Source organism: Molossus molossus, unplaced genomic scaffold, assembly GCF_014108415.1.
Source record: "Molossus molossus isolate mMolMol1 unplaced genomic scaffold, mMolMol1.p scaffold_m16_p_1, whole genome shotgun sequence".
In the NCBI taxonomy this organism is placed as follows: Eukaryota; Metazoa; Chordata; class Mammalia; order Chiroptera; family Molossidae; genus Molossus; species Molossus molossus.
The window spans coordinates 34,508,359-34,531,924 of record NW_023425344.1 but is presented as its reverse complement, the minus strand read 5'-3'; the positions used below and the strand labels follow the sequence as shown (position 1 = coordinate 34,531,924).

The 23,566-nt window shown below is 39.1% G+C and overlaps 1 protein-coding gene across 4 annotated transcripts in view; it reads right to left on the bottom strand.

The window, feature by feature from the left end:
- The window catches only part of GABRB1 (gamma-aminobutyric acid type A receptor subunit beta1), a 356,673-nt gene that overhangs the window by 15,892 nt on the left and 317,215 nt on the right, over positions 1 to 23,566 (bottom strand). For all 4 annotated transcript variants that reach the window (XM_036271342.1, XM_036271355.1, XM_036271360.1 and 1 more), the window contains 2 exons: positions 3,165 to 3,302; positions 2,915 to 3,067 (listed from right to left, as the gene is read on the bottom strand). In XM_036271342.1, the coding sequence (XP_036127235.1) occupies positions 2,915 to 3,067; positions 3,165 to 3,302 (291 nt within the window). The remainder of the gene's footprint in view (positions 1 to 2,914; positions 3,068 to 3,164; positions 3,303 to 23,566) is intronic.

Here is a 23,566-nt window from a genome sequence, read left to right as displayed (position 1 = left end):
GCGATCGGGCAGGTATATTATTTCCATTTTATAGTTGAATAGAGAGGTAGATCACCCAGCTAGGGGGAAAAAAGCAAGGAGTTTTTAAACAAAGGCATTTAAATTAAAAGCAGAGAGATGGAATGGAAAAACATAAAACTTGATGGCACTCCTTAAAAATAAAGACAAAAAAATATATGAAATGAGTATTGCAAAGGAAAGCTGGCAAAGTGTATGGAAGGTAGAAAATAAAAAGGGAAACATAATTCAACCCCCATTTGCCAATCAGATTATTCTAGATAGAGTCTCCTATTTGACTGGTCATCTTTTAGGAGAACAGATAGAGTAGGAAGTCAAGACTACCATACAAAAAATTACAATGGTTTAGATCAGTAATGAGGTCAATTGTGCTGATATGAAGTACCGTCATGAGTGGTCTTACTTTTGAATAAAATTAAATATTTCACCTACTATAATTCTAGCTAATGTCTCTGACAGAAACAAGCAATTCATTTACAAGTCCATTAACTGCATTCCTGCTTTTATTCCTAGGTTTAAATTATTTAGGCAAGATACGTCAGCAAATTAATGTCTTTTCTATTTAGATAAGTGTTAAAATATCACAGGTTTTACATTTCAAAATACATGTTAAGTCAGCATATTTTTTTTCCTTTTTTATTTTATTTTATTTTATTTTTTTAAATTAATTTTTGTTACAGATGTTTCTCCTTTTCTCCCCACTGATTCCTCCCTCCCCCTCCCTCCCCACCCTGTCCCCAGCCCTTTTGTCCATGTCCATTGTTCATGCATACATGCATATAAGTTCTGTGGTTTATCTCTCCCCCACCACCCCCTCTTCTGGGGATTGTCAGTCTGTACCCCACTTCCATGTCTCTGGGACTACCCCATTCCTCAGACTGTTATGTTCATTATATTTCACAAATAAGTGAGATCATATGATACTTCTCTTTCTCTGTTTGGCTTGTTTTACTTAGGATGATACTTTCCAGGTCCCTCCATGTAGTCTCAAAGGAAAAGAGATCTTTCTTTCTTACAGCTGCATAGTACTCCATTGTGTACATGTACCACTGCTTTTTTATCCATTCATCTACTGATGGACACTTGGGCTGTTTCCAGATCTTAGCTATTGTAAATAGTGCTGCTACAAACATGGGGGTACATATATTCTTTCTGATTGGTGTTTCAAGCTTCTTAGGGTATATTCCTAGAAGTGGGAATCACTGGGTCAAATGGAAGTTCAATTTTTAATTTTTTGAGGTAACACCATATTGTTTTCCATAGTGGCTGCACCAGTCTGCATTCCCACCAACAGTGTACTAGAGTCCCCTTTTCTCCACACCCTCGCCAACATATTTATATGCTGACATCTCTAATCAAAATATCATTAGCTTTGAGGATAGAAGTGTAAGTGGAACCACAATTTATGACCTTGATAGTTGTCATTCCTTTCTGTGGACATCACTTAGTGAGTTTCCTTAACCGTGGCATACACATATTCATAATCACTTTCAAATAACACATGGATACATATGTATGATATGATAAACTACTTGTTTCCTTTCCTTAGTCTTGGAATGTTCGAAGGTTGATAAGAGACTGCCAGCACTTGACTTTGTGAGCCTTATGTACTTAGCCATTAGAAATAAACTTGCAGAGCCCAGCAGTGGCTCAGTGGTTGGGCATCAACCCATGCACCAGGAGGTCACTGGTTTGATTCCAGGTCAGGGCACATGCCAGGTTGTGGGCCAAATCCCCAGTGGGGGGAATGCAGGAAGTGGCCAATCGATGTTCTCTCTCATTGTTGTATTATTCTGATACTCTCTCCCTCTCCCTTCCCCCCCAAAATCAATAAAGAAAAAAACAGAAACAAAAACAAACAAACAAAAAACTGTAGAGATGATAGTCTAGGAATGACAGCGTACTCTGATCATCTAACCCAGTTCAGTAACATCAGAAGAGATGTGTATGGCAGCATAGCCTGAAATTATGCTCTTATACTCTTTTGTATTTGTGTGTGTGTGTGTGTGTGTGTGTGTGTGTGTGTGTGTGTATGTGTGAGAGAGAGAGAGAGACAAAGAGAGAGAGAGAGAGAGAGAGAGAGAGAGAGAGAGAGAGAGAGAGAGAAAGAGAATATAAGCCCCAGAATGTGGTAACCGAAATGGCCCTATGAGAAAACAGTGAGACAGAGCCACACATGCTCAGATTCATCAAACAGATTTTATACATTCTCACTTTCCAAGGAACCATTTAAAGTCTCAAATACAGCCTTCCAGTTTGCAGCAACTACTCAACCATGGCAAGATTAATTCTGAATTTTGTTCCCACAGGAAGGAAACCATTTTTATTCTGTGCTGATCACAGATCATTAACACAGCTGATGAATTGTCTGTGCCTTACTCAAGTGTGATGAACTCCATTTAAGGGAAACTCAGATCAATAAGATTTAACTTTAGTTAACATTTGAGAGAGAGTATTTCCCAACAATTAACATAGCTTGCTAATAGTCACCATGTCTAGCTTTCTTCAAATCCATTTGAGAATAATACATTGTAAATGTTCTCCACTGTAAAAAGCAGGGATTGAAGAGAAAATCATCACACAGTTAATAAACATTATTGCAATAAGAATTTTAAAATATATTCTAAGAAGCACTTAGATAGTATTGAACATACTCCAAGATCTTTTTTTAAAATTTTTATTTTTTTAAATTTTGGTAAAATACTGAAAAGAGATTACACTGTAAAGCATTCACTCTGGAAGTGCTTACACTTTGATGCTTTATTATCAAGCACTCTTATGTTAATTTCCTTCTTTGGCTTGCTATGAGAGAAGACCCTTGCCTATAATTCCCAACATCAGTTGTTTGTTTGAAGCTAAATCCCACCAGCTCTCTGCAGTACTGGCAATACATTACCTAGTGCGACTCTGGCTGCAGAAGCATCATAGTTGATCCAAAAGGACACCCAGGACAGAATTGTAATTAGCGTGGAAGGCATGTAGGTCTGCAAAATGAAGTAACCAATGTTTCTTTTTAGACGAAAACTTAGTGACAGTCGTGGGTATGACCCTGAGTTGAAAAAAGAAAAAAAAAAAGAGAAAAACAAAATCAGGTCATCATTTGGGCAAAGCCATCTTCTTCCTTTCTTTTTGAGAAACATCCTCACCAGTTGTGAATTCCACCTTCTTGGACACCATCTTGTAGTCGACAATTGAAAACTGAGGAAGCTCAATTTTATTTACTCCTGTTACTGCTCCCTCTCCTCCATTCCAGTAAAACTCAATGTCATCAGTGGTATAACCATCTGAAACCAAGAAATATAGCATAGTTAAATCAAGTTAAATTGGTCCAGGAGTCCATTTTGAAGACTGGGAGCTGGAGAATTCATTTTGAAGACTACCCCAGAAAGTGACAGTAAGATGACAATGCTTTAAATCAGGATCCTATATAGGTCTCATGGAGAGAGCTACTCCTGATGGTTGCTGGTAGCTGCATTGAGAAGATGGATGCATCTGTGATATCTCATATCACTGCTGCACATTCATTCTCCTTGTGTCTACCAATGGGCACTGTTTGGTTAGATTGGGAGCTGGGTGGCTGGATTCCAGGTGCCTGGGCATAGATTTTTACTATGCATCATTTAACAACCAGTAGAATAATAATTGAGCACATATTTGTTAAATGGGAAACAGAAAGTGCAAAGGATGGAGTAAACTGAAAGATCAAATTTGCCCATACCCATTAAATGATTGAGACATTAAAAAATACATTTATTAAAAAAAAATCAGGCGAGTTTCTATTCATATATTGTTAGTATTGCTGACATGTAGGTAAACATTTTAAGAACTATATTAATTCTTGATAATACTTTTCTATCTTTATACTTGTGATGGTGAGCTTTAGTTAATTTAAGGGAAATGTGTACAGAACTGTAGATTACAGAAGAAGGGTCCACCCTGATGTCTATTCTCTTCCTTCATCCACCTCTGTTTCCATTTACCATTGATCTAGCTGGGATATGGTCATGTTTAAGAGTAACTTGCATAAAAACAATATATTTTATACATATATTTAAAAACTTAATAATCATTTAAGGCATATAGAAGACTAGATTTGTCTCTTTCTACCTGCTAAAGACAAAGATCTTTCTAAGTTCATTTCCTATTTATATTCACCTCCAATGAAAAAGCATTAAATCTTTTTTCCATTAGAACTACTAGGACTTGTGTTTCAAAGGTATAATGTAGCAAACATTATGTGGACTTACTTTTGATTAAAGTCAGTGAAATTTTTTTGAGAAATAAAAAATATATATAAAATTTAGAAGTGGAATGTCAGGACACCATGAACTTATCACTGCACGAATGTAAGAAATTTTAGCTATTCTTCCTTTTCTTTGGAAGGAAAATCAACATGTCAACTCTATTGCTTTAAAAATTTATAACTTCTCTTCAAAATACTTAAAAAATATAATATTCTCAACTCTGAATTAATTAAACTCACAACTGTTTTATATTTGTTGCTTTTGCCACTTTATTAAAATTATTATTTGCAGTAATATATTTCAATTTATTTTATTTCTCTTTAAAATTTTTTTTTCTTTATTGGTTTTTTTAGAGAGGGGAAGGGAGAGGGAGAGAGAGATAGAACATCAATGAGAGAGAACATTGATTGGCCACCTCCTGCATGCCCCCCACTGGGGATTTGGCCCACAACCTGGGCATTTGTCCTGACCGGGAATCAAACCGGCGACCTCTTGGTGCACAGACACTCAACAACTGAGCCACACTGGCCGGACTTATTTATCTTTAAATCATCTCCTTCTAGGTCCAAGAACTTTCTCTTTCTTCACAGGGAAATCTTTCATATTCAGTAAGCCATTTCATAATGACCCAAAGGCAGACATAGAAATAGAAGATACATAGTTTTAGATATAACCCTGGTGTCTGAGAGGCTGTAAGACCCTCTTTACTTATTGGACTTAGATTGATCTACATGGGACTTATTGGCATATAGGGGATTTATACCAAATTTGGGTATGGATCTGTAAGAATGTGATTCTTAACATTTTCTTGAGACTCTGAAAAAAATTCTGCACTCAAGATTATGAGAAGACAAAGCACAAATTGGGAGAAAGTATTTGGAAAATACACATCTAACATAGGACTGTTATCCAAAAATATACAAAGAATTCATAAAACTCAACAATAAGAAAACAAACAACCCAATTAAGAAATGGGCTACAGCCCAGCCAGTGTGGCTCAATGGACTGAGCATCGGCCCATGGACTGAGAGGTCCTGGCTTGATTCCTGGGCAGGGCACATGCCCAGGTTGCAGACTCATTCCCAGTGAGGGATGTGCAGGAGGCAGCCAATTGATGTGTCTCTCTCACATTGATGTTTCTATCCCTCTCTCCCTTTCTCTCTCTCCAAAAAACAAACAAAAAAATCAATAAAAATATATTAAAAAAAATAAAAGCGCTACAGACCTTAACAGACACCTCACCAAAGAAGATATATAGATGGCAAATAGGCACATGAAAAATGCTTCACATTACATATTGTCAGGGAAATACAATTTGAATCAATGAGACACCTCTCCACACCTATTAGAATGCTAAAAGTCTGGAACACTGACAACGCCAAATGCTGGAAAGGATGTGGAGTAACAGGAACTAGCATTCATTGCTGATTAGAATGCAAAATGTTACAGCCACTTTGGAAGAGAGTTTTGCAATTTCTTACAAAAATCAAACATACTCTTACCACATGATCCCATAATGTGCCCCTTGGTATTTATCCAAAAGAGTTTAAAACTATGTCCACAGAAAACTTGCATACAGATGTTTATAGAAGTTTGATTTATAACTGCCCAAACTTGGAAGCAACCAAGATGTCTTTTGGTAGATGAATGGACAAATAAATCGTGCTGCCTTCAGACAGTGGAATTATTATTCAGTGCTAAAAATGAGCTATCAATCCAGGAAAAGACATGGAGGACACGTAAATGTCTATTACAGAGTGAAAGAAGCCATTCTGAAAAGGCTGCATACTGTATGATTCCAATTCTGTGACATTCTAGGAAAGGCAAAACTATGGAGACAGAAAAAAGATCAAAAGCAAATAAAAAGCTAAAGAGAATTGCAGTGCATATTACAGATAAGGGCTAATTTTCTTCATATATAAAGAGCTACAAACAAACAACAACAAAATAACATAATGACAAAATGGGGAAAGAATATGAAGACAGTTTATTAAAAAAGAAAGAAAAAAGCCCAACTTTAATCATAATAAGAGAAATGCAAGTTCAAATTAAAACTAAATTAAGATACCAACTTATAAATTGGCAAACATCCACAAATTGATAATAATTGTGTTGCTGAATATGTGGGAAAGCAGATACTTTTATATACCACTGGTGAGAGTGTAATTTGGTATAACTCATATGAAATACCATATGAGTTATCTATCAAAAATATAAATGTATACGTGTAAAACCTTTGACCTAGTAATTCCTACTGTAGAAATGTATCCTATAGATTGACTTGCACAATTGTGAACAGTTTATGTATGAGATTATTCATTACAGCACTGTTTCTGATAATGTTTGAAATAACATAAACACCCCTCAGTAGAGAAGTAGTTAACTAAATTATGGTACAATGAATGCATAGACAGGTGGAACAACAAATCGATGTCCCTCTCTCTCAAAATCAATAAAAAGTTAAAGCCATAAAAAAGAGTGAGAATGTTCTTACATGTAATATGGAAAACCCTCTAAAACTACTTTTAATTAAAAAAAATTTCAGAACTATATGTTTATAACATGCCAACATTTGTGTGAAAAATACGAGAAAAGCAGAACTATATATTTATATGTACTTGCATATGCATAAAAAAACTCTGGACAGATAACAAACTAATAACAATTATTATTTATTTTTTAAAATGTATTTTTATTGTTGGGAGTATTTCAGATGTCCCCCATTTTTCCTACTTTCCCCCACTCCGCCTGGCTCCCACCCCAACCCAGACCTTCATGACACTATTGTCTGTATCCATGGGCTATGCATATGTGCATATACATTCTTTGGCTAATATCTTCCCATCCTCCCTCCTCCCTTCCCTCTAAAATCTGTCAGCCTATGTCATGATTCCATGTCTCTGGACCTGTTTTGTTCATAAGCAAAAATATATTTGTATGTACTTGTATATGCATAAAAAACTCTGAAGGGTCAGATAACAAACTAATAAATAAACTTATTTCCTTTTGGGTGTCTAAGTTAACGGGTGATAGGGATGGAGGGAAAATTTCACTATATATATTTTATATTTTAAATTCTTGAATCATGAAAATATATGAACAAATTGAAACATTAAAAACAAAAAATTCTAGAATCCTGTATATCTTTTACATGTGAACAATGAGGTTTCAAATACACAGCATCAGTGTGACATGGGAAAGATACAGAAATTTTGGGAAAACATACCAGCAGAGACATAGTGGAATGCACATTTCCCCAAATTCTCATTACTCTACAGCTTAGGCTCATCAGAGGTGCACTGAGTGCATGGTGGCCAAGATTTCAGTAGAGACGAGCCGTCCTGTAATGCTGTGCTTTTTTATAGAATTCGGTGGACATTTGCCTGATTATGTGACTGTGTGACAATGGAGGGACCTGGGGAGGAGGTGGCTGGTCAGAAAGGCATAGCCTTAGGAACCTAGCACCTGGGACCAGCCTGCACTTCTCCACTTAACTCGCATCTACTGAGTCTGCTCTCTGCCAGGAAGAAGGAGATGAGATTTCAGGACATAAACGTACCTTTCTATCAACACAGAATAACATTAGTTAAAACACGCACAGTGTCCATGCGATAGAAACAAATCAATTGGCCTGGAAGAAGTGCTGATGCCAGGCCTGGGGGAAATTTCTCCTGTGCACCTTATTTATAGGATAAAAAATGCCCCAGCCTCACCCAGTTAGGAAAATGGTGTGAGAAGTAAGCATTTTTCTTTTTTAAGATAGATGGAATAAAAAGAAATGCAGTTTAGTTTTTAAAAAAATCCTTTAAGAAGCCAAGAGAATATATTTAAAATTTAAAGTCATCTTCTTGTCAGACTTGATCTGAGCGTGGATTTTAGACTAGTCTAGCTCTTCCCTTTGCTCACCTTTATCTGGGCCCGGGTGGTCTTTCATTCGGGCAGGCTGTTGACAGGCTCCTCACAGTTCACAGAGCTAGACTGAACATGCATTTTCTTTTAGTTGGCAACATAGAATATTTGAATTGTAAGTATTTGTTAGGGAGAAAGTTCTTAAACCCAGTATCTAGTAACTGTTTGTGGAGAGCGCCACTATTTATATATCAAAGCCTAAAGACCAACATTTGCCCTCCTCCCAATTTGGGGCTGGATTCATCTATAGTTTTGACCTTATTATGTCTCTGTCACTAGCTGGATGGCCCTGGGTGTCCCCTTTCTAGTAGGCAGTGAAAACGGGGCTGACAGAACACAGCTTCTATGTGCTGCGCAGCAGAGACATCTGCTTGCTCACTTCCCCTTCCTGAGCGCTCTCACATGTGGGTTTGCTGACTCTCCTACACTTCCATGGACAACTCTGCACCCAACCTTTTATCTTCCTGGACATCTATCAGGACTCCTGCTGAAGCACCGAGCACCACCACCTTTAAACTGGCAAAGCAATGGACACGATATCCAACCTTCCAGGACACATATCTCGAGCACCTATTACATGTCAAGCACTATTCTAGGCACTAAGGATACAGAGTGGTTAAGAATAGGCTTAACGGGCTCTTCAGGATCTCATGGCCTAACAGCAGTCTCTGCAAATTGTTGACCTGAGGGAGTTAGAGATGGCTCTGCAGAGGGTTTGGTCAGATGGCTAGAGCAGGCTTGCCTGGCAGAGAGATTAATATATAGAGTGAATCACATAAAGGAAGCTGATGTCAGTGGCAAACTGATTTCCTTCATAAAGTTTACTCCATAAGCACCTTAGTTTTAGCGAGAAAACTGAAGTTTACAGGGCGAAGTTGAATGTATACGAACGCTGCAACACCCATAAAGATTTCAGTATGCAAATGTAAAACTGGGCTGAGAAGGATAAAGTGGTTAGGTAGCTGTGACTGAGTGTAGGAAGAAGTTGGACAGATACTCAAGGCAACGTCACGGTCCTTCCTGCCCACCACTGCGTTTTATCAATTAGACAATGTGCTCGCTTTGAACAAAGCACAGAACTATGTTGAATTTCACTTGCCTTATCTCTCTTTCTCCCACCAGGCTCCAAGGTCTTTGATCAGAGACTGGTTCTTATCCTTTCTGTACCTCAGTGCCTAGAATATGTACCAAGCTCCTAGCATATGGTCAGTATCCAATAAATTTTGTGCAATATTGCATTCTTGCTTCTCGTCATCAAGAATCCTGGCTTTGTGTTACCAATCTTAACTAGACACCCAAGCACTTACCTATGTTCATGTCCCTACTCCTTCAATGAGTAGATATTTATTGAGTGCTGACTAAGTGTTAGGTGGTGGAAAAGTCCTGGGGGTGAATAAAACTGACATGATTTTTGTCCTCTTGGAACTTTTATTTATTTATTTATTTATTTATTTATTTATTTATTTATTTATTTAATCCTCACCCGAGGACGTTTTTCCATGTTTTGTACAGATAGAGTGGGAGGGAGAGAGAGAGGAAGAGAGAGAGCGAAACATCGATGTGAAAGGGACACATCGAGTGGCTGCCACCCGCACGACCATCCAGGGCCGGGGACAAACTGCAACCGAGGTACATGCCTTTAGCAGGAACCGAACCTGGGTCTCTCTGGACCGCAGGCGGACGCTCTAACCGCTGAGCCAAAGCGGCCAGGGCCCCTTTTGGAACTTTTAAATGTCATCTAAAATGTTGTACATCTCACAAAATTCTTCCTGTGGCAGGTACTGTGAGCACTGGCTTCCTTTAGCACGTGTTCTCATCTCCTTCAGGAAAAATGAAAACTACATTTCCCAGATTCTCTTGCAAATAAGGTTGTGGGTATGATTTAAATTCCCAGCTCAGAGGGGATTGATTAAGTGAGGTCAGAGGTGGTGTTTGAGGCACTCATCTTGTTGATGCAATTCTGACACCAGGAATTCCAGTTTTAGATTTGTGGTCCTCACGTTCAACACCAGCTTTCTGACCGTGGTGGAGCCCCCAGTCCCCGGGGAGGGCCAGTCTGCACTGTGGTCGGAGTCATCTCCGGTGGTCCAGCCTAGAGCCTACTGCGTTAGCTCTTTACTTTTGTGAGCACCACTTGTCTCTATTCAATCTTTTTTTTTACTTAAGCTAGCCAAATGGGCTTCTGTTATCTGCAACAGAGACTGGATTGATGCATTCTCTCTTCTAGGGAAGAATTGTTCGTTCCAGGTTTGGGATTAGCAGAGTTTTACATTAAAACCTCTGTTGTGGGTTGCGCCAGCTATTTGTTTGATGTTTCTCATATCTTGCTTTCTACACAGTGCTCTGTACTGTTGGTCCTGGGCTCCCTGTCTCACCAGCTTCGAGTTAGATGCTGCCCCTGAGAGCTGGCTGACGAGTAGAAGGTGGGAGAGGGAGGGAGGGCTCTTGGTTCTGGCTCTGGCAGTGGGGTGGTGCTGCGGTTGCTTGTGATCGCTGCCAGGGCAGTGGGGTGATTCCAGACTGTTGCAGCTGAAGAAGTGGCAGCGCCCCGTTAGGCAGGTCCCAGACGTCTAGGACAGCGACTCTCACAGGATCACGGCAGGCAGGCCCCTGGGTTCCAGCATGGGGCTGTTAGCACCTCTGGCTTTTGTACCCTTTTCTCCTCCTGTTTGCTGTTCCAGCCCTTCCCTCAATTAAATTCCCTTTTGGAAAGCCTTGAGTGGTTCTGCTTTTCTGATGGGATCCTGTCAATTATACAGTGCAGCTTATAATTCAAATATTTAATCTGTGCACATAACTCTGCGTTTACCTCTGCCTTTGTCACCTCTGTTGTATATTACTATTACACTATGTTATATTATAGTATACATTTTTGAAAGAAAGGGCGTATTTTTTATTCATTAAAAAAATAAATAGCCCTGGCCGGTTTGGTTCAGCGGTTAGAGCGTCGGCCTGCGGTCCTGAGAGACCCGGGTTCGGTTCCCGCTAAGGGAACGTACCTCGGTTGCAGTTTGTCCCCGGCCCTGTCGGTTGTGCGGGTGGCAGCCACTCGATGTGTCCCTTCACATCGATGTTTCTCTCTCTCTCTGTTCCTCTCTCTCCTTCCCACTCTACCTGAACAAAAAATGGAAAAATGTCCTTGGGTGAGGATAAAAAAAATAAAAAAATAAAAATAAATAAATAAATAAAAAACTCCTGATGCCTAGAACAGATTCTTTCCATATGAAGTATCCCATGCATATTTTTGAATCAATGAATTAGTGAATACTGTTTGCTGTTTGGAATTCTAAATTTATTGTCCCAAACTAGTAACTGATTGTTGCTAGGGTTTTGGTAGGGTTCTTGAGCTAGATTTATTCCTTGGTAAAGATGATTCTGCTCACAGGAGCTTACAGATGGATCTGGGCACCAAGAAAATGGAAAAAGCTGCTTGTTAATTTTAGGCTTACTGAGTAACTGGATGATAAATCACAACCTTGAGCTAGTTTTCGAGTTATAAAAATTCCAGGGGAGACACATGTAAGCAACAATTAGAGTTGAGAGTCTGGAGATGGTTTATAGTTTTGGGGTGTGAGGGGCGAAGGTGGTGGGTGAGCCCAAAGGGCTCTCAATGTCTCCCACTTGTGAAGAGCGACAGAACAGTTCACGGCTGTGGACACACAGCTGGGATACAGCTGTCTGTCAATGCGGATTTCAGTAGTATTCAGCAGTTTATATAGTCAGTGGTCTGGGTCTAGATTTCCAAGCTCACTTGCACTTTGTTTAACTAAAACCCGTTAGGCTTAGTGTTCAAGGCACTGAGATAATTATAGATGACTTGGGGGGAAAAAGAGTGCTCACTCCATTTCAGGTAGAAGTTTGAGTTCTCGTGGGAGCAATAATGGCAGCTGTATTGAAAGGAGAGAATAAAGGCCTCGAAATACACTATTATTCAAAGGTTACACAAGAACATTTGCTACAGAGAGAGAACATCAATTTACTCACACCTAAACAACCTATTTACCAAAGGTTTTCCTTTATGAACCAGTGACTTCACACAGTGTCTCAAAGCCCGAGCACTTGGATACCAAGGATGTTGTTTCCTAGCAACAATAACTACAGAGAAGCTCTCAAAATTTCCTCTCAGCCCCTGGGGACTTCTTAGTGGTGCAGAAAGTACAGATAAAATTAAGTTGATGTCAGTGGATAAAGATGCATGGCGCTAGTACAAATGCAGAAGTATCTGGATGTTATTGTTCCTCTTTGCTATTTAAAACACTTTATTTAGGATGCATTTTCTAATCGGGAAATAAAAATTACTCCCTGCTGTGCTTAATAGAGCTAGGAAGATGGTCTAAAACAGTACTTAACTGGGTTTTAGATAATATAAAAATTTAAGCTTTTAATCCATGAGTGAGTCTGAGTAAAATGTATTTCCCTTTGTGGAGCAGGCGTAGCCTCATCTCAGATTTCATGGTGTGGGGCTTGACTGGCTTAGGCCAATTATTAAAATATTATCTCTATGATATTTTGCTATGGTGATTGGCTCAGGATTAGGCAATAGCAGGTCTAAGACAATTAGTTCATAACAGTTCCCTGGCCAAATTAATTGCTTGAAAATAGGCATGTGACCCAAGTTGGTCCAGTCCTAGAGAAATCTGGGACTTTCATTCAAATGTTGGAGGACAGAGATTTCCCCTTCTTTCAGTTGCTGGCAAAGAAGAAATGCTTCCTGGAGGGTGGCTGGGCCAATTATAGGAGCCAACGAGTCCCTTCCTGCTTGCATCAGTCAATACTAGCACCTAACTGAAGTCACACTCATGATCAGCATTTTTGTTTGTTTGTTTATTGAATTTATTGGGGTGACATTGGTTAATAAAATTACATGGGTTTCCAGTGTACAATTCTATAATGCATCATCTCTGTACTGTATTGTGCATTCACCACCCCAAATCAAGTCTCCTGTGATCAGTATTTCAACTGTGTTTAGAAAGTGACCCATTGAAATAATCTTAGTAGTTGGCCACTCCCAATTTCTTCCTACTCCTCCCACATGAGGGCAGAAATATTAGAAAGTTATCAGCATCTCTGCTCCTGTAGCTGTGTAGAGCCTTTTCATGGCAAGGTTATAGACGTTTGTAATTGTGCATCTCGGCAGTGGATAAGAAAGCCAACTGGATCTAATCCTTCCAGTGGCTCCATATCTGTTACAACATTTACTCTTTTAGATTCTTTCCTCACCCATATCTGTGTCTCCATGACATCCTAAGCAGCAGCAAGCAAACCATGGAAGCCAGATTTTTAAAGCATTCTGATAGCATCAAAAATCCTTAAGTACAAATCTTGCAACAATCTACTGACTATTTGGCTTCTACCTGACAACCCACCATCTGAGTGGTCATTCAGTCTTTAGAGATGGCCATCTCACTATTTTCTCCGTCAACTCAATAGTTAATTAAGATTCTAGATAATCTTTAGAAAGCATGTCCTTATAATAAATAAAGGTTCCTCTTTGAGAGCATTCACCATCTGATCCTTGTCTAACCCCTGTGTTAGTAGAAGACAAACCCAGCATAATTTCTACTTGACAGCACCTCATTTTTGAGGACACCTCTCATGACCAAAGTTTCATTTTTTCCTTCTTCAGGCTCTGGTCTTTTGCAGGGTATCGCAGTCTGTGAAGCTTTTCTCAGCTCGGTAGGTTCCAGTTTGCTTTTATTGCCTCCTGAAGTGTGGAGTCCCAAGCTCAGCAGTGGCCATGTCTACCGGTCTCTTCTTCCTCTGTGTTCTCTGGCTCCTTTTGCTGTGTTGACTTGCTCTGAAAGCTAATCCTGCTCTGGTCACGGAGCCACTCCTGACTGATTTAGGAATTACGCTGCAACAGATTTGGAATTATTTCATGTCCTTCAGATTTGGAAACTTAGAGTTTAGACATGTTTCCTGGTTTCTTAAGGGGTCCCCTTATTTCTAACCAGGCCTAGGACCTGATATACCAGGAACAAAGTCTGGGTTCTCAGGTTTCCCCCCATTCCAGTCAAACCTTGGCATCCCTTACCTTTGGTCAATATGCAAATTCTAAGAATGACTTTTCTAGAGTCTGCTCCTTCATACCTGATTGCTTAACACTGCCTAATCCTTCAGTCCTTAACTACACCAGATCATCCCCATTTAAAATCTTTTAGAACCCAAGCACTTTTGCTTTCTGATACACTTTTGCACAGCCTGTTAAATACATTAAAATGCAATCACATTCCATGTTAAATATTATTGACCTATCACTATAAAAGCATTAGATTGTAGCTGACTTGATACCATAATGTTATATTATTTTTAACACCATAGATTTCTTTTTTTTATCCTCACCCGAGGACATTTTTCCATTTTTTGTTTAGATAGAGTAGGAGGGAGAGAGAGAGAGAGAAACATGGATGTGAAAGGGTCACATCGAGTGGCTGCCACCCACACAACCCTACCAGGGCCGGGGACAAACTGCAACCGAGGTACGCACCCTTAGCGGGAACCGAACCCAGGTCTCTCTGGACCACCGGCCAATGCTCTAACTGCTGAGCCAAACTGGCCAGGGCATAACATTGTAGATTTCTTTATGTATTTTAGAGTCAACAATTTGTTTAAGACCCTTGAGAAACTCACAGCGCGTAGACATTTTGCCTATAGTGCTTGATGGAAAAATGATTTGGCTGAGCCCCAGATACCAATAGGTTCTAGTATACAGCCTAGGATCTCCTTCCAAGCCGTCTCTACTTGGAATATATCCAGTTCCTCTCAAATTTTCCACTGGTGGGAATCCTACTGCTATTGTCAGATCCCTTGACCCTGATTGTGGCACATCATGACTTCTAAATTCGCTAGCCACCCGAAATTTCTCAACACCGAATTGCCTGCCAGTTTGGACAGCATGTAAGAGCTATCTCTGTGGCTTGTCCAAGAGCCCTCTCTGAGCCTCTGTTTGGCCCTGTTCTGACCTTCTCTACCATATTTCTGGCCTCATGCTGATATGATTGTTACATGCTTTATGCCATGCCTATCCCACTCATGATGTTCTCGGTGTGTGTGGCTAGCAAAGATCAGGACTTTTTACATTCTAGTTACCAGTTTTCTATTAAAGTAGCACAAGTTCAAATTAGCTTTCTGACAATCACATTATTATCTTTTCCTTTGGACTCAAATATAGGATCTAATATTGTCCCCATTAAATTTTATCTAATTCAATTTGACTCGCTGTTCAAGCCTACTGAGTTTTTTTTTTTTATCCTCACCCCAGGACATTTTCCCATTTTTTGTTCAGATAGAGTGGGAGGGAGAGAGAGAGAGAGAAACATCGACGTGAGAGGGACACATTGAGTGGCTGCCACCTTACTCAACCTGGGCCGAGGACAAACTGCAACCGAGGTACATGCCCTTAGCGGGAACCGAACCGTGGTCTCTCTGGACCGCAGGCCAATGCTCTAACTGCTGAGCCAAACCAGTCAGGGCGAGTTGTTTTTTTTTTTTTTTTTTTTAAATCCTTATTTGCTCACCCTTTTAGTTTTGTGTTATCTCCAAATTTGATAAACGCGCCTTTTATCATTATTTTCTTGATTGAGACAAATGTGGAATAGCAGAGCCAAAGACAGAGCCCTGGACACTCTCCTGGCAATATCTCTGTAGGTTGATATCAAGCGTCTAATCAGCATTTTGCAGGGTGGCACCATCATTTATCTATTTAATATTTGCCCAATTGCTTTAGCTGTATCTTGGTAATCACCACATTTTCCTTAGTCGCTGATTGTGCAATCCTATCAAGTAAAAAAGTGAGATCTGGCATGACTTTGTTCAGAGAAATCAAGCTGCCTCCATAGGTTATTGATCTCCCTTCTACGGGATCCAGGGCTAGAATCATGCCCAGACTCAATCTCATCAGCCCAACTTTCTTGGAATTTACCTTTCTTACCATCTGAAATCATGGGATGGTATATTCCATTCTGTCAACACCAATAACCATTTGGTGCACTAATTTAAGTGTATAGGCTCATGATAGTAACTTTTCCTTTACAGCGTCCAACTTCTTTTAACAAATGCTAATGAAGCTATATTGCATTAATTTGTGTAGGAGCAAATGTTTTAGGAAAATTATTGATCACAGGTAAGAAAGAATCAGTGTTCCTCTATGGACCAAGTCAGTGGTAGGGAAAAAGATAATCATACCTGCAAATGCTAAAATCTTTTTATTAAATATTTGTCTTATATGGCTGTTACCAATAAAATTTTTTCAAAATAAACCCTACTGGTCATCTACATTTTATTTGTCTTAAAAGTCAAGGAGAGAACATTTTACGTTTCAGAAAAAATCCACATCTGTTTATTTCAATTTATACGAACAATCATGGAGTAGATTTTTCTGGAATATTTATGGTCAGATTTTTTTTTTATAGTTTTGAAACCCCTATGATGGTGTCTATACATTTAATCACAATCTAAACTCCTTGCATCCTCCTTCCTTTAAAAACAGAAATTGGGCCAGAGATGGAAATGAACTGTGACTGTTAAATCTTGTTCCGTAGTTCTGCCGAGATCTGGTTACAACTTTCTCAAAACAATGAACTCCACACCACTGCAACCAAATAAAAGCTGTACACTTTACAAAGTTAAGTAATCTCTGTTCAAAAAGTGAGACAGCCTTTTGCTTAATACTGCGTCATGGAGTAGAGAAGGCCTTGCTTGTTCAACTCACCCCAGATGAGGTCTTGGAATAATCGTGATTGAATGTCATCTCTGCCTCAAATAAAAAGGAAGATCAAAACCCCTCTCCACTCTGAAACAGCTGTTTGGTTGTGGGTAGAGGCCTTGACACCTGCATTCTCTAAGCAGTGTAGTGACCACACTCACTTAAACATATACAAAAAGAATTAACTCCATGAGCAGGGAATCTAATATAGTGTGTCAAAATCAGAAAGTCGTGTAAGATTGTTTTAAAATCTGATTTAAGATTGCATATTATTTAAGAATGCCTGATCTATTTGGCATCCTTAAAGATGTTCACCATTGTTTTATGTAAAAGAATAAAAAAATAAAACCAGGCCTAGTTTAGAGAAAGGAGTCAGTGCTGGTTTGGACAAGGACCTGATATGCCACATGTGCCTTCGTTTTCTACCTTGGAGGATAAATAAGATTGTGACGAGTATAGTAGAAATGTAGGCAATTATCCAGCTTTTTCAAATGCAGTATTACTTTAACCTTACTGCTCGGCAATGTTATTGTTGGCCCGAAACCCTAAATTAATAGTTTAGATGATAATGTTAATTATATAATTTAATTTTAATGACCACTTTATATCTGACAGATAAACAATTATTTATAACATCTTTATGATATATTTATTTGCAATCCTATCAAATACGAAAGTGAAGTCTGGTTTGACTTATGTTTAGAGAAATCAAGCTGCCTCCATAGATTATTGATTTGCTTCCTATGGGATCCACTCCTTAGCGGTTATTGAGTTTTATTTTATTTAAAAAAATTCTTCCTCTTCTCTTCCCCCTTTTTTGGAGGGTCACTTTTCACTGGGAAATTCTGATTATGAGAAATGATGATTTGTTAATAAAACACATTTTGGGGTTATGCATTAAAACACTTTTTAAAAATCCATCCAAACCAGTCATAGTAAAATATTTACACTACATTTTCAGAAAAGAAAAAAAATGTATGTGCTTGTAAAAATAGTCAATAGTGGTTATCTCCAAATGTTAGAATTATAGGTACTTTTGTGTCAAAAATTTTGTGTGGTAAACATGTCATACTTTTAAAAATAAGAACTCAATAAGTTATTTTTATGCTCTAAAATTGCCCGAACATATTTTGGAAGAGTCAACTTCAAATATGTGAAAATTATTTAAATAACCTGTAGAGGTCACTCAAGACCTTCCAGATTCACAGCCAGAGACCGGCTATTGTCTGAAAATGTATTCATTTCAGTTGCAGAGGTTTTAGATGTTTTGTGACGATTTTAGCTTTGGACCACTGATTCTCACTAGGCTTTATTTTAAAATTTGTTTATGTTAAGTAAGTAACACTAGAACAATTATAATTTATATACCTTGTCACAAATTCAGATTTCCAGCTAAAAATATTCATTTATATTTAAAAACATGCAACTTTAGTTGATTACTAAAGTAATTATAAAAAAATTGTCTGTTTTACTATATTTAATGCTTAAGTTATAATGTTTTTACTAACGTCTTAAAAAGGACAATCTGTGCTCTTTTAGCTCTGCATATAACTCAACAAATAGCTACGTGCAGCAAGGGATATGGACCTATTCTTCACATCTCAGTTATTATGATTATGCAGCTAGTAGCAATAAATACACTAAATTAAAAAATACCATTCCATCAAATCAGTGTTTATTTTTAATTTTTACTAATTTATTTTCTTAGTTTCTGATATCTTTTAGGTATAATAGATGTATTTTTATCTCAGATCCCTTATTCACTCACACTTAGATGACATTTATTGAGACCAATTCAGTTCAATTCTGAACCTGATTGATGCCTTCCCCATCTGGGGATACGGAGTTATGCAGTCCCTGGCCTGAGTTTTCACAAATGTATCGCATATAACCTATAATATCATATAGTAGCAAGCTGTCATATTTTAAAAAGGTATATTTTATTTTACAACAAGATAGATTTTTCTGGCAATTCTCAAGTATCTTAAAATATTCCATATTATTTTGGATTCCATATAGGATCAAGTTGGATAGCCTTAGCAAACATAAAGCCATGTGCTTTTTAAAACTTTTTTTAATCCTCATCCAAGGATATATTTCTTTTTTTTAATTGTTGATGTTTTTTTCAGCCAGAGAGATGAAGGGGGAGAGAAGAGAGAGAGAGAGAGAGAGAGGAGAGATGAAGGGGGGGGGAGAGAGAGAGAGAGAGAGAGAGAGAGAGAGAGAGAGAGAGAATGAGAGAGAAACATCTATCGGTTGCCTCCTTTATGCGCCCCTACAAGGGATCAAACTTGCAACCTAGGTATGTGCCCTGACCAGGAATCAAATCCGCAACCTTTTGGAGTATGGGACGACACTCCGACCAACTGAGCCACCTGGCCAGGGCTGAAGCCATGTACTTTGTGACTCACAAACTATTATACCTTCTTGTATAATTTCTTGGCCTTTGAAATCCATGTGAATACAGCGCAGTAGAACTAACAGTTCACAGGTGTTTTTATCTATAGCTCATCTGCACTCATTCCCAAGCACTAGATTGGTGTCACAGAGGTTATTATGGTAGGCATGTTGGGCACATTAATATCTGTTTTAAAAATTGCACTGTGCCTGGGCATGATGGGAAAAAAAACTATTTGATTATTACTGGTTTTGCTGGAATTGATTTTTCACTCTGTGTAGTTTGGCAGCTACATTGATGAAACATGTGTCTTGCTGCCATTTTATTTATGCTGAAGGCTTTATTTCTGATGTCCATGAAATAGGAAGACAGGCAAGTATCGATTTTCTTGGAAGCTGCCTGGTATAGAAGTTTGGGAACAGCAGTTTCGAAAGGGCAACGCTCTTCAGTCGTCATTGCCTGATCTCAAGCCAGGGGAGAAAAACAAGGATTATCATTTTCATTTTCCAGAGGGGGGAAATAAAAGTATAGACTTCCATGACCTGAGTGGGAAAGCTGAGTGCTTCGAAGTTTCCGTCTGTAGAAACGGGTCTAATAATCTACTGACTCACGGGGAAGATAACAAGAAAAAGGTCATTTTGCGTAGTTACAGCTGCACAGTGTTTCTTAGAAGCACTTTATCATCAAAATACTTAGAAGTGTTACACAGCCTCAAATGTTACTTCAGGATGGGTTTAGAACAGTGGTTCCCAACCGAGGATGGTTTCCCCCACCCAGGGACATTTGGCAACATCTGGGGACATTTTTGGTTGTCACAACTTGGGGATGGGTACTACTTAGTAGCTAGTGGGTAGAGGCCAGGGATGCTGCTGAACATCCTACAGTGATCAGCATGGCATTCTACATGAATTAGCCAGCCCAATAATGTCAGTAGTGCTGAGGATGAAAAACCTTCGCCCATAGTTATAGAATGCTGTGGTTGATAGAAGGGCTCATATTAAGATAATTTGTACCAGTGATGTAACAAGTGGTTCATAATAAAACCTAGGTCTCATTCTAAGTTGATAGTACTTTTGGGAAAGGGAGATGCAAAATGTTCTGTAATCAAATGGCAACTAGAATTTCTTCGCTTATAATCTAAGGGCTTCATCCCCAACTCTGGCTTAGATAATAAGATTGTGGCCACACACTACTGGGGCTGGGTCAAAGAAAAAGGGTCCTTGGGGACCCTAATTAATTAGCATGGCAAACTTTTGGTTCTTTGGCTTAAGAGATGCTAATCTGAAAGTCAGATAGAAGATGTCTACACATGCAAACATTCTGAAGAATTGTCTCATCCTGAACTCTCACAACACACACACTAGTTAAAGACACTTTCAGGAAGCAAAGAGGGGAAAGAGAAGTGGAGAGGAAAGAGTCAGATGTGAATTTGGAAAGTCCTGTGTCTGCCTCTGCCCCTTCAAACTGGGTTTGAGGGTGGGGGTATACTGCTAGACAGCCTCTCAAAGTTTTGGACTTGAGCAGAACCTGTGCCTTATGTGGAAGGCAAGCAAGACATGTCGAGTAGGCTTTCTTAAAAAAAAATTTTTTTTTCTTTATTGATTTTTAGAGAGAGTGATTTCAGAGAGGGAGAGATAGAAACATCGATGGGATTGGGCCCACAACCTGGGCACATGCCCTGACTGGGAATCGAACCGGCAACCTCTTGATGCGTGGGTCAACATTCAACCACTGAGCCACACTGGCTGGGCTAGAGCAAGTTTTCTATTCCATCATTTGAGAGATAGGCAGTATGGTCTGTTCAGGCTGCAGAGTGCCAAAGACTACTCTGAGTTCCTTGTGGGTTCGTAATAGTGAGAGAGGATTTCAGAGGGTCTCTGGTTATGGACTAGAAGTGGGAAAGAAGCCGTGGTCCTCTAAGAGATCCCAGGGTTACCTCCCTAAAAGGATGCAGCAGGCACAGGGGTCAGAGAAAGGCTCAGTTAAGTCTTGGACACTGATGAGTGCTAGAGAGTTGAGTGGGAGCTGAGTCAGCACCCACAGAATGTCCAGTCATCATTTCAGGGAAACTGATTTCACCTGTGCTGAGTCCCAGACAGGACACACTACCTCTGAGGTAACTTGAGGCCAGTCAGAGGCCCAGGACCTAGCAGACTGAGCATGAGAGGTGGACCCCTCCTCACCCACTTGTAGGGACAATGTCTGTAAGCACTTGCAGAGCTTAGAATCAGCCGCAGGGGGAGGGGTGTCACAACTGAAGTATGAATTGACTACGGCGCATCTCTGTTCTCCTAGTGGCATTTACCCTGGTGCCCTCTGAGCTCAACGTTGGTGCCAGTGGGCAAAGAAGAAAGACAAAAACAATCCTGGAATTGCTGCATTTATACCTTAAGTGTCTGAGAAAGTAATTGCTGAATTTAAGAGAGTATGTAGAAGTTACTAGATTGAGACACACAGTCTAAAATGAAACTGTAGAAGGTAAAGAATGCATTTTGACACATTTTAGTTTGTAGACTGAAATTCTTACCCATTTTAGCTGTTTCTATGAGAAAAAAAGTATAGAGATCATAAAGTCTTATCTTATAACCAATTTCCATAGACTATCCAAGGGCCATGTTAGAATTCTATCAAGAAGACACATGGTTAGATTCCCATGAAACAACATGGTTGGCAATTTAAGAGTAGATTGAATGACTTTTTCTCCCCCCCAAACTCTCCATTTTCATCTCAATTATATAGATGGGTGCTCAGTTTCTAGAAGCTCATGTTACTAAAACATAGATTATAAAATATAATAATACTGTTCTTATTTTCAGAAACAATTTGGTTTTATTTACATACTGCTGACCAAAGAACCCCGGGAGTGGAGACAACGTTGGCCACTTACCTAGATTGCTTTTGGAGCAGCCACATCTGGTAAGTAATTTCAAAAGGAGGATTTGGGCTGGGTTAATTTTCTAGAGCGTAGAGCAGTCAATGCTCCTGAGAATTCTTTGAGAAATTTTATATAAACATTTTTCCTTGAAACCTTACTACTTGGCCAAGGTGAAGGTTACCTTTTACTAAAAGGTATCACTTGGCATTAACTGCTTGTGACACGCTCTGTATAGCGGACCTTTTACTTCTGAGGCAAGTAATATGCGTTATCGCAAGAAATGCCAAAGAAATAACATAAAAATATATGTATAGCAAGTTAGAATTTTGCTGCGGAATAAACCCTGGAAATAAATACTAGTGATCAAATAAACATCTTATATCGAAAGCATCCATGTTGTCTTGATTGTAATTATAGCTGCCATTGATTTAGTGCCCCTTATGGGTCCGGGCCAGAGCTAGACATTTTACACTTGTGACCACATCATTCAACCTTTACAACAGCCATTTTGGAAGAAATCATTATCTCCATTATAATGACTAAGAAACTATCTTTAGAAAGTTTAAATAACATGGCTACAGACCTTGTTAGTCTGTTTCCAAAAAAATCTTTCTTCCCCACCACACAGCTTAATTCATGCTAATGAATTCATATTACTAGTTCGTATTTTTATTTTCATACTGTAGAAAGAATTACTCTATCTCCTGTTAGGTTGACTCACACGAAAATGAAAATGCTGACATTTGACCTTTTTTTGGACACAACACAGCAATTTCATACTGTTAATCTTAATTCTGTATAGTATACAGGGGCTCAGCCCAGCCATGACTGTAGGTTTGGGCACTGTGGGAATCTGCAGACTGGGTTTTTTGATCTGCGGTACTATCCACATCTCAGATTGCACTGCTAATCTCAAATAGAATGAGGTATTTGACAAGCAATGAATAAGTCATTTTGAATCCACCACCCCAGGAGAAAAGACGTCAAAGCAGTTCTGGTATGATGAAGAGAAAGAGGCGCGGATCCAAAGCCTGGATTCTGGCTCAGCTCTGCCACCTACTGCTTGTGACCTTTGGTGGGTTGTAGCCACCCTGAGTCTCAACAGCCTCCTCTGTGAAAGGAGGCTAATCATAACTACACACAGAGTTGTGAGGACTAAATCATTTAATTAAAAAATGTATTGCATGCTCACCATGCCCAGGCCTTGTGATGAGCTTTTGGTATAAACAGATCAATACAATCTTTCTCCTGTGTTTATCCCAAAAGAACTCATTGTCTCCAGAGAGATATGAGAAATACATAAATACGATATGCTGCTCAAGTGCTAAAATAAAGGAATGTACACAACGTTACAGGAACAGCAAAGAGGAAATGCAACACTCATCCACTAAAACAAAATCTCAAGAGAAGAATGCCCA